At 44.1% G+C, this 12,194-nt stretch overlaps 1 protein-coding gene across 1 annotated transcript in view; it reads right to left on the bottom strand.

Moving 5' to 3' along the window:
• The window catches only part of LOC116397664 (SH3 domain-binding protein 4), a 31,295-nt gene that overhangs the window by 3,593 nt on the left and 15,508 nt on the right, over positions 1-12,194 (bottom strand). Inside the window, exon 3 of the mRNA XM_031873307.1 lies at positions 9,055-11,414. Within this exon, the coding sequence (XP_031729167.1) occupies positions 9,055-11,414 (2,360 nt within the window). The remainder of the gene's footprint in view (positions 1-9,054; positions 11,415-12,194) is intronic.

Here is a 12,194-nt window from a genome sequence, read left to right as displayed (position 1 = left end):
GAGGGGGGGTAAGGAATGCAGATGCCATGCTCCAGCAGCCTCTCTCAGTCTGAGAGGACACCAGAGGAGAGGAGGTCTGTGCCAATCAGATGCTGCCTGCTGTTCTTCGAGATCACTTAGCTGCCAGAATCACATTACTCAAGTTAAGTTCAGGGACACGTTTGTTGTTACTTTAACTCTTTGCGACCGACTGCGCTGGAATCACACAACACTTGTTTGTTTCTGGGTCTTTGTGGAAGTTGAGGGGAAGAGGCTGTCGGGGAGATAAACCCTTTGACGAGCACCTGTTTCCTCGCTGGATAACAACGACAGGAAATCCCTGCCGAAATAAAAGTGGATCACTTCCTGTCTTACTACAGGTTTAAGTCTGTCACTGCACAGGTAGCTGCTTGGTAACAATAGTCTGCTTTGTTTATTTAGTACAAGTCAAGCAAACATTTTGATAAAGCATAAGATTGTGTCTGTAGTCATCCATAGTTTTTACAAATCACAACCTTTCTTACATCAGCTTAGTGTTAGTGGTGGAAACAATTTACGTGAGAAGATCGATTTCAATCTCATGTCTGTGCGTTAAATATGGAACTGGAGCCAGGAGACTGTTAGCTTAGCATAGCATAAGGCAGTTCATTAATAACAAAACAGTTTCTGATTTAAGAACCGATCCATGATACCGAGGATCCTTCCTTTGAAGATCTTTATCCATCCATACTCACTTATTCCCTCCACCACCTCTTTCTTTTGTCTGAAAGGTTTTGATTGTGGAACTGAAATGAACCAGGTGTGATGTGTCCTGCCGAAGCCTGCTGCCCAAACTTTGTTGTAAAGTGTTCCTTTTAAGAGTTCATGGTGATTACTTTAACTTAGTGAAGGCATTTAACTGTCAGACCTCTCCATTATAAGAAGACCTACTGTGAATTAAAGAGAGACTTGATCAATAACTCCTCCAACATCACTCCCTGGTGCCTTTCTTTTAGGGGTCTTAGCAGCCTATTAATTCCCTACAGATCCAATTTAATTGCTGGTCTATAGGAAACCTGATCCCTACGTGTAGTCCACCCCTAACTGACTGACTCACAACATTACACTTCATGTTTGGAAGTGTTTCACTATTTTTGTTGAGAAAGTGAATGAAACAAAAATGTGTGACTATCAAAATAGTTGCTCATTCATTTTCTGGAGGTGATTAATCAACTAATTGTTTCAGCTCTAAACTGAGCAAAACCCCTCAAGGTACTAAAAGGGTTAAAACCCAAGAAACTCAGCTACTGTACTTGACCACTTACTGGGTTTTTGCAGAGCTCTCAAGTGCATCTCATGGTCTTCATTAGCAGAGGGAGTTTTTCTCTGGATCTTGAGATTAGTATGCTATTATACTAATATTCCCAAGGTCGAGAATGAACGATCACACTCGGGGCAATAGCTCGTAATTAATACTCCGCCTTATGAAAGCACAGTGTGTTGAATTTTTTATATGTAATGGAGTCCAGTTCAGAGCATAAAGAAGACGTTTTGTGAAGCTGCACTTTGGTCTCTCCCCGATACGTCTCACTGGTGAGAAACATTCTGGCTGCTGTAAATCTTTGATTGCGTGTTGTTAAGTATTTATCACTGAGCGTCATGCCCTGCGAGTCTCCAGCCCAATTTTAAACTAATAATTGCACTGCAGTAGACGGAGCCGGGTGCACTGCCGTTCCAGCAATTCAAACAGCTTCTTTGCACCGCAACAATACGCCGAGACAGCGGAGAATTAAAAGCTGTGCTGGGTTTCATTTTAAATGTCAGCTGGTCTATGTGGACAAGTTATGGGACTCTGAGCGTGTGTGTGTGTGTGTGCTTTAGTTAAATGCCACAGAGTTTGTTTCACACGTTAACCAATCAGCTCTCTGAAGGCCTGCAGCTCCCCCCCCCCCCCCCGCTGCATAAATCATCTGCTTGTCAAAATGAGAAGAAAATTCCTGCAGACATATTTTCAGAGATAACGTTGATGGTGGAAACCAAGCGGGCGCTTCAATCATGTCTGTCGCTGCACACCAAAACATACACACACACACCAAAACACACACACACACCAAAACACACACACCAAAACACACACACACACACACACACACACACGCAGTCCCTCCCTGCTTTCACATCCGAAGAAAACAGCAAAACTAAACCCTTGGTACACGCAACAGTGAGCTTTTTGATAAATGATTTGTTTCTTCCGTCATCTTGTTTCAGGTTTTCCTCTCAGCTACAAAACTGACACTCAATCTCTCTACTTCAATCTCCTCTTTATTATTTTTCTATCCCATCTTCATTTTCCATCTGACTTCCTCCACGTTTCCCATTTACAGTCTCTACACTCCATCTTAGCCGCGCTGTGGCTTTGTAATTTCATTCCTTTTGCAATTTCAAACCTGCGTTCTCATCTCTTTACCTTTTCTTTTTTTTTGCAAACAAACCTCCATCTCCGAACCAAAACCTGGGGATGCTGGGACAGATTAAAGACTGTGGGTGCTGGTTTTGGGCATTTTACCCACGAGTGAACTCCCTTTATTCTTCATAAACTGGCTCCGAAGTACAAACAAGGCCTTACTCTCCAGAGAGCGAGTGATCTGTTCAGTTAATTACTCCAAAAGCAGCAGCTTGCCACACCCAGTCAGTGAAGGAGAAGAGAGGAACAGAGGAAGGAGGCTGGAGATGGTGGAAAAACTCAAATCTAGATTTGTGTACGAGAATGGCGAGGCAGAGAGCCAATCCAATCACACACAGGGGGCCTGGTTGCTGCTCCAGTTTCCAGAGTCCTCCTCCAGGAATAGGATGTTATTATTATTCCCAGGCTCTAACCTGCCACACTGATCTCACCGCAAATAATTCAGGAGGGTCGGACGCTCGACTGCAGAGCCGAGCGAGAGCTTTGAAATGAAAATCCTCCTTTTAGCACCAACACACAACAAAGGTTCCACCTCTGTGGGCTCATGCTGCAGGTTCTTATTAAATCGGCCTGTCGGTTCACTGCCTGTCGGCAGCAAGAGGAGGAGGGTTGCCCCTGGTTCTCCTTCTTCACTCACAGATTCTCAGGAGGAAGTCAAACAGATGGAGCAAGAGAGAAGCTCACGTTCAGTTATATTCTTGTCAAGTAAGACAGAAAGTCTTAAATAAGTGAAAACGGTGCACATTTTTTTTCAGCGTCTGTTCCATTAACAACAGTGAAAACACAAAGAAAATACACAATAAAGAGAAAGAGAAATGTGTCATATTACTGTTGCTGTCAGTTTTCAGTCTCAGTAGTGTCTCGGTCAGTCGGTCCACCTCTTGGATGGATTGCTATGAAATAAGATTCAGACGTTCATGTTCTCTCATCAAATAGCTGTTGAGAAATTTCACTCAAAACCACAACCGTCAATGCCACGGTGGCACTGGAGGAAAAGTCTTTCTGAGCCGATAGTCGGTCGGTTACAGCAGGACAGGAGCAGACAGAGAAAGAGAGATATGGGGCGGATTACTTTTTGTTCTGCACGTAAATCCCAAAAGATATATCTGCTGCAGCTTAAGACAGAGAGAGGGAGTGAGGACCTGTGCAGGCCGGCCCAGTTGACGCTCGTCTCACAAGGCTTTGTAGACATCTGTTCATTTCATCGCAGTATTTTTATTTTTTTGAAGTGAAGAAAAGAACCAGCGCCATGTGTCAACTGCCCTGAAATCACATCTCTGATCTCCCAAAGTCTGGACACTCCTTGTTTTCTCAGAGATATTTCACCGTCATGTTGATTATGTCATTTTTTTTATGTCACAGCCATCTCGTGTCTTATATTAAATAGTTTAATCTTTATTCAAACCTGCAATGACCACTTGTTTTCAGCAGGCTGTGAACACAACACTGACATATCATCAGCTCTACAGCCGATATGTTGAACTTGTGAGCAATCAGTTGCTTAATTCCACATCCAGCTGCTACAGAGCAGCATGAATCAGTAGGAGAGTGTTTGTGTCCAATATTCACCCTCTTCTAGCTCGGTTTTGTTTCTACCAGCTCCTGAGGGAAATCTCTGTCTCTTCAGCTGCTAAATGCTCCACTTTGTTCACCAGATAGTCTTAAACTGTGTCTGTGTGCTGTTCACTGCTGGTCTTGTACTGTGGGTTTTTACAGCTTCTTCTCTGAAGTGACGCTATGAAAGCCCTGAGAGTGCTGAAGTCAAAATGTTAGTATCCAATTCATGTATACAGCACATTTGAAAACAACACATGTTGACCAAAGTGCTGTAGAGACCAGAGAGTGAATCAGAACAGTACAGCTACGGCCTGCAGAACCCAAACCACGGGTTAAGACACTGTAACGCTCCCTAGAGCTGCGTGGGACTGCAGAGATGTCCGTTCATTTTCTGTGAGTTTGACAGCTTTCACATTACAAAGAGTCATTTGATCCATTAGAAATATTTCCTACAGTCGCAGCCATTAATCTGGGAGGATGAATTAAGCGTCTCTTCTTCAAAGGTGTCCTGACGGAGAAAGGCAGCCGACCCACATCATAAAACAACTTGTGCTAAAAGAAAATCAGAATCGAGCACAAATGCCAGAGTGAAACTATGGATTGGATTTCTAATACAATCATGTTGAGGATTTCATCCAGAAACAACCTAAGCTTTCTAAATCCATAAAAATAACTAACCAATCGCAATCAATAACTTAATGAGACTGAAGCTGCAATTATGCTTCTGCTGAGATACAAGTTAACGTCTTTGTGAGCAGGAGAACGGTGGTAAGGGTAACTATAGGTCACTGAAGCTCACAGTGAACACCGATCTACTTCACACATTTTTGTTGGGGACCCAAGGACGTGTGCATTGTGGAATTTTGTACAATTTTGACATGTTCAATATAAATAAACTTTGAATAAACAAAAAAAAACAGCACCCTGTACGGCAGTGGGAGCGAGGCTTCAGGGCTCTGCTGACTAGTCTAAACAAGGTTTAGTGCGGATTTGCATGTCGAGCGAGCTGATTGGTTGATCCGCCATCAAACAGTAAGTGATCTTCTAACAGAGCGTGAGAAAATAAACCCCTCTTTAAAGTTACTACAAGGAACTTTTAACTGATTATGAAACAGTCAAAATATTACTGATGCCTCTTTATGACCCTCACAACGAAACGAAACCATCAGTGAGAATATTTGGTTATTTCTGTATAGTTGTTCCTAATGCTGGTTGTGGTCCGGAGGATCTTTCACGTGGTCCAGGACGACGTGTACACCAACTTCAGTGGGAACTGAGGTCTGAGGGTGTGGGTGGGAGAGAGATGTCTGTATCTGTGTATTTGTGGTGTGAGTTATGTTATGTAAGGCTGTTTTTGGTGGTTTGCTAAACATGACACTTCTTCCAAGTGGACACCTACCTTATAATTCCAAGCTGTACGAATACATTAAAAAAAGACTGTCCAGCAACACCCATATACATTCACCTAAGTGCAGCCTGGAGAAGCAGAGCAGCAGTTTCAGCAGCAGTGATTTGAATTCACAAAGAGAGACCAAATGTAGCATCTTTAGATCTAACTGCAGATGCGTTCATGCAGGAGTATCTGAACAAACACAGTTCTGTGTTCAGCCACATGAGAAAACTACTGCTTCAGTGAAATGCACCTGAATTATTAATCACCTATTAGTTATGATGGGTATAATCAATCAAATGAATTGTGTAAAATGTCCACGTGTAGTGCAGCCGTACGCTGACATTTAACAGAAATCCTTTTCATTATCCAACACAGTTAACTGCCAGTATGACAGTTAACTGTGAATGGTCATCTGTGCAGAGGGGGTCTGGGTCAAGGAGGATTATGGGAAGTCGTACCAACTGCAGGCGCCTGCCGGTCCACAACTGGAGCTTCTGTTTAGTTTCTGAACAATGAGGCAGGAAGCATCTGCAGGCCTGACATCCAATAGACACAACCTGGATCCTTTCCATCACCCGCTGACAACAACAACAACACAACGAGGCTGATTCATATGTGATGGTGGCTTCATTCACATAGATATTATAAACTGTGAACATCCAGAAACGAATAAAGAAAATCAATTCCCAGTCTGCTTCAGTCCATGCTGCACTGTTCTGAATTCTTCTGTACACACGTCAGCCTTAAGACTTATACTACTAGACTAGAAAACACAAAGATCCAAATTCTCCTATCCACATCTGTGGGACCATCAGAGCAGCATCGTGATGATGGCCTCAGAAAAGCCAAATACATTAGTCCAACCTTCCAAAATCCTAAAAATGTGTGAATTTAAATGGCATAAATAGATGTAACAGTTGTTGATGTACTGTGGTACAGTACTTTAAAAATCTAAAATAAGAATAATTCTAAAAGCACAACCATGCAGTGTTATAAAATTGTTTGTCTTCTTCTGCTTGAAATAATAACTGTGAAAGGCACGGAGCCATCAGGCAGTCAGCCCAGAGACACACGTTACATCTCAAGCTGTGCTGCTGAGATCCCCGCTGGGGCCTCGGGCTTGTCACTGCTTGCTGCTAGTAACCTGTTGTAATCTGCTGGTTTCCTGTGAACTAGTAATTATCATTTGCAAACATAATTAATAACTCTGGGTTCCATCAAAATGTAACATCCAAAGCTGGAAAAACCCCACAGTTCACCTCTCTGTCTCTCCGGCTTATCGGACACATCTTTTGATATATTCAACAAGCTAATATCTATCGCTCCACACAAATGTACAGGCGACACCGACCAGCCTGAGAAGCAGGATACAGAACCGATGGAAATGAAAAATCTATATTTGTAACAAATACACTGTATGTGAGTACATGCGCAACAATCAAAGCAGTCCACAATGGATTCAGACATTCGAGCACAAAGAAAGCGACCACATTGCTTTTGATTTGGCTTTCTTTCTTCTAAAAATAGACTTCTGTCCATGTCAAATGACACACAGGCAAATCACAGGACATTTTATTCTGTGACATAGAAAATTGGCAAGAGGAGAGGAGGATGAGGAATTCATCTGACAGTCTTTAGACTCGCTGTACTCGGAGGCCCACACACGCAACAAAATCCACAAAAAACAAACATCAGATGTTTGCACATGGAACAAACTGCATATTTGTGTCGGTTAAACAAAGAGTCCTCGCAATCTCAAATTTGCTGGATTGCTGCGTGCTTCGGCCCCACAGTAACCAGTAGTTCTGGTGTAATCCTGACAGAAGAAAACCAAAAAACAGACCTATATTCAGAAACGAATTCTACAGAACTCCCTCAAAGGCCATATTTTCAGCCACCACCTTTTATTATGTTCTTTTCCATACTGCAGTTTCTCTGTCTATAAATGGTTCTAACTAGTGTTTACAACCTCGCGTAAATTACAGTGTATCTGCTCTGTGTTCCCTCAGCTGCAGTACGTCCATGACCTCTGACAGTGACTCTCTGTAGGATTATATACTGATGGAGAAACTACGTCCAGGAACAGTGATATAAAGGCAACGGGGAAGCTGGATTCCACTCAACCAAAGTGTTGTAGTACACATAAAATAAAAAAAATGAAAATGATAAGGTTTATGTAGCATTAAGCCATAGGCATAAATCAGACAAGATATGATGAGGGAGTTCAGTGCGTATAGACATCTCAGGATGAAAATCGCTACCCGTACTGCCTGAAGCGACAGTGAAAATCCACATTTCCATAACAGAAGATGCACAACAAAGTGACTGAGAGAGTTGGTTGTTGTACACTTGCAGCTAACACAGCTCAGCACTTTGTCCACTTTAAAGAAAAGCTGAATATACTAATAAAAAAAAAAGCATGAGGCATGAACAGGCCTCTTCATCTGCTGCAGACACATCTGTTCTTTTATTAGAAAGCAAAAGCCCAACTAATGTCTGAGTTGGCTGAAAAATAACTGATATTTGAAGAGTTTTTACCAAGTTGCTGGTGTAGGGTTTAACATTTAATTTAATACATGTATAGCTATGTCTTCATTTGTTACATTTTGTTTAACAAAGTTAGAAAGGCAATGTTTAAGTCAAGCTTGATGTTGCTTTACACACCAAAGAATGCTCCCAGTCACTTCCCCGCAGTGAGGCAAACACCATATTCATTTAACACTGGTGGTCCGTATCGACCGATACCGGTACCGGAACTGAAAAAGTTTGATCGGTGAATCCCTAGTTAAAGCAGAACACTTTGAGGAAAAACCAATACTCTATCATTGCTGTACAAGACACGGTTATGCTGTGAATTTACTGTCAATCTATACATGAACTCTGGTTGTGTTTTAAAGATATTCTGTACCAGAGCATAGTATTTTGGACTTTACACACAAGAGTATGGGTTTGTTTCTTTAAGTTTAAGTGGGGCGACTGGGGCCGTCTTTCAATCAGATGGTCGGCGGTTCAATCCCCGGCTCCGCTAGTCGCATGTCGATGTGTCCTTGAGCAAGACACTTAACCCCAAAATTGCTCCCCTAGCTGTGCCTACGGTGTAGAAATGTGATAGACTCTGAATTGTAAGTCGCTTTGGATAAAAGCGTCTGCTAAATGACTGTAATGTAAATGTAATGTGAAGTTGTTTCATTCGTCCCCGACCCGGCCCCGAGGGCTTTGATTCATATGCACATAAAGATAGAAAATTAAAGTAGCCTGAATGATCAATTCGATTTATAAGATCAGCATACTATACACACACAGTTGCAAAGTTGAGTTACAAAGTATTCTGTTGCACGCCACAGCTCCTCGGGTTCCGATTAGACGTCGATGCCTACACAGCAGTTATCGACTGCACTCCCAGCAGAATTAACAGACTGGACCACAGCCTAAAGCCAAAAGCCTAAAGCAGCTGTGGGTAGATAACAAGAGAAAGGAAGAATTGTCTCTCTGAGAGAGAAATCCCCAACCAGGAGGATACAGACAGAAACACATGACTATTTCATTTGACGCATGAGAAACAAAAGACTCAACTGAGACTCAAGGAACAACAGGAAAGGAGAATTTGCATTTTCTCAAATCAATGACTCGGAGAAAATGCTTAGTCACTGCAACAGAGGAAGATGCCAAGGTTGTAACTTACCGTCAGGAGTTCTTTCTGGAAGGACTTTCGCTCTTTGCTCTCTGCATTGTTGCAGTCCTCCTTCAGCCTCTCCAGCACCGATGCGACCCTCTCCGGTTCGCTGTCCAGCTCTGCACGGCAGAAATGGGTCAAGGGAAGGTTGACGTATCCGAGGGCGTCCGCGAACGCTCGCCAGCTGCCGATGTTCTCCATCAGTATAGTTCTTACGGAGGCGTAGATGTACGTGAGGAATTTGCAGGGCTTCAGTATCTGCTCCAGTAACAATGAAGTCGTAAGGTCGGGCCCGCTGAAGTAAATGGGCTTAACCTTGCCAACCACCAGCACATTCTTTGCATGAACAAATCCCATTTTGCCCTGATAATATCCAATGTACCACTCTTTTGTCCACAGCTGACCCTTCAGCCTGATCCTCTCCTCACTCAACAGAGCTACAAAGTCTCCTTTTTTGTACTCGAGCAAGTACAGATTTTTCGTCTGTCGAATGACAGTTTTGATTAATTTTCCGAACTTCAGGTTATTTATTCTCCGGTCCTGAAAAACAGGGTACTTGGTGGCGATGGCGAGGGGAGACAAGACTATCTTGCCCACTTCCTTCTTCTTCAGGAAGCGCCTTTGCACCGATGTCTTTGGGCCTGTTTTGGGTGGCGGTGTTGGTGTCTGGACACAAAACTGAGCCAGTATACAATCTTGGTCGTCTTTGACCTGGATCCTTATGGTGAAATCAGAAACATCATCCGTGTTGCGCGATGCAATGATGTAGACAATCCTGCTGACCTTGCCTAGTTTAACCTGGAAGCCCCGGACCACTCTGGCCTGGTCACTAGCCTTTACCTCATAGTTGGCCATGTTGGAGTAAACTCCAACGCGGAGGTCCTGGGGTTTGGACAGGACAAACTGGTGTTTACCCCAGAGCTGCAGCACTACTGATGGAGCAGACTGTGCCTGTTTGCCTACCTCACTCACCAATAATGTCTTTGGGGCACAGTCATGGCCAAACATAGCCACGACTGTCTTGAAGGACGGGTGAATATGTTTAGGACCATATACTCCTAAGGTGATCTTTTTAACCACATGCTCCCAAACTGTGGAGTCTGGAGATAAGGACTGGGACTGGGACTGAGCCACAACACACACGTACATGCATGGTTCCAGGTTATCCAGACACACCTGGACTGTGTCCCCATACATGTACGCCTGAGGAATGGGGGTGTAAGGTCCTTCTTTACAATCACTCCTGACACACAAGACATCTGTCATCTCCCTGCTCTCCATTTTCACCACGACAGACACTTTCATGTCCAGGGTTATGAAGGTTTTGGTCTCCATGTTGCTGAGTTTGATCTCCACCACAGGGCTGACGGTGGTGCAGCGGTCGTTGTTCAGCTCTAGCGGGGGGTCGAGCAGAGCTTTGATCGAGATCTGCTGGGTGTCCCCTGGGGCCACGTGGCCTTCGGGTATGTGGATACTGATGTTGGTGTCAGGAAGCTGGACAGCCCCCCCTGAGCTGTCCAGCCGACAGACAATGTTGGTCTCCACCGGCTGCGTCTGACCCCACCCTGGGTTCTGACCCAGCGAGTCCAAGTCATGGCAGGACCTGGCAAGCTTGCGGTGGCTGAGCCACGCTGTTCGGAAGTCCTCCCTGCTCTGGAACTGCTCTGGCGCCGGTGCTTTCAGGCCCCCGAAGAAACTAGAGGAGGCCTGAGGGGTGTCAGACTGAGCCTGCAGAATAGACAGCTCAGACAGACTGTAGGACCGTTTGCTTCGAAAAAACGGGTTGTCCCTGCGCAATGTTTGCCCCACCCCAACAGTGGGACTAAGAGGGTTAAAAACACCAATGCCAAAACCATTGACGGCAGTGCTGCTGGTAGAGTTGGGCACTGATGTAGTGAGCGTATCAAACAGAAGGAGATCAACTGATTTCTCAGTACTGTTCTGATCAAGTGAGCTCGGAGGACCCCTGTTTAGGAAAGGGTTTGTAGAGGTAGGGGTTGTTGCAAAAGGATTTCCGTTTTGGAAGAGGGTTGGTTTCAGAATGACCCCTGCCCACTCTCCTAGAAGGTCCATTTCTTTGGCTGCCTCTTCGCTACAGTCTCCCACAGTGTCAATCATCCCGCTGTCGCTGAAGGACGAGTCTCTGAAGTTGATGGGCTCCACATAAGCTGCAGGGATGTAACCCATCTCTGTGTTGTTGTGGGCATACCACCACTCTCCTCCTGACGAGTCCAGAACGTAGAGGCGGTCCCCTTTGGAGAACTTCAGGGTGGTGAAGCTGGATGGGCAATAGTCCTTAATGGCAATGACTTCCCTGGCAGCACCAAAGGAGGCAGTAGCATCCAGTCGTAAGACACTGGGAGAAGGCACTGAAAAAAAACAACAACAGTCAAGTGGCCACAAGGCCTTGAGTTTAATACGAGTAGCAATGTGTGGGTTGTGGGTGTGGTTGCATTTAGTTGGTTCATTTTACTGTCCCTGGATCTGATCCATGAGGTGAGGGGGCGTAACGGCATACACTGCTGTCTACCGCAGTGTCTTTTTTAACTTATTTAGAAAGATATTTATTTCCTGCACAAAAGGACAAAAACATGGTCGGAACAAATATTTCTAAGGCCTACATGTGCAAAACAGTTATAATAAGAATAGCAAAAGAACTGCACCGCTTGCAAGGATGTCAACATTATGCATCTTTTAAAAAAACACAGGTCATCCCATGCAGCGATCGACTGTCACTACCAGATGCTTCAACTAAGTAGAGCACAGATATGCGCTTAGTCTGTTTCAGCTCAGTCGGGGGGGAAACTGAAAGTCTGCTCACTAATTCTTCTGCTCCTGCCGTTTGTGTTTCTTGAAGGGACAGATAGAACAAAGTACAATCTACTTACTGTTCACCTCTCTAATCAGACACGGCTCAATGGCTCTTCAACAAACACAAACAAAGACGGCAGAGTCTTTTCTCAGTTTGTCCCTGCCAGCCATCTACAGATTTAACAGTCAATGTCACTATTTTGACTGACATTTTATGAACATTGTAGTAAATAGATTCCTGTGCTTTGGACATGTTCCACATCATACAATAACTCTGTTTCAATCAATGTAACCTCCAGTTGGAATGTCATTACTCTACTCCTCTTCCTGTTAATTGC

This window comes from Anarrhichthys ocellatus, unplaced genomic scaffold (genome assembly GCF_004355925.1).
Source record: "Anarrhichthys ocellatus isolate YVR2014 unplaced genomic scaffold, GSC_Weel_1.0 scaffold71, whole genome shotgun sequence".
Lineage (NCBI taxonomy): Eukaryota > Metazoa > Chordata > Actinopteri > Perciformes > Anarhichadidae > Anarrhichthys > Anarrhichthys ocellatus.
This window is presented reverse-complemented; position numbering and strand designations above follow the sequence as displayed.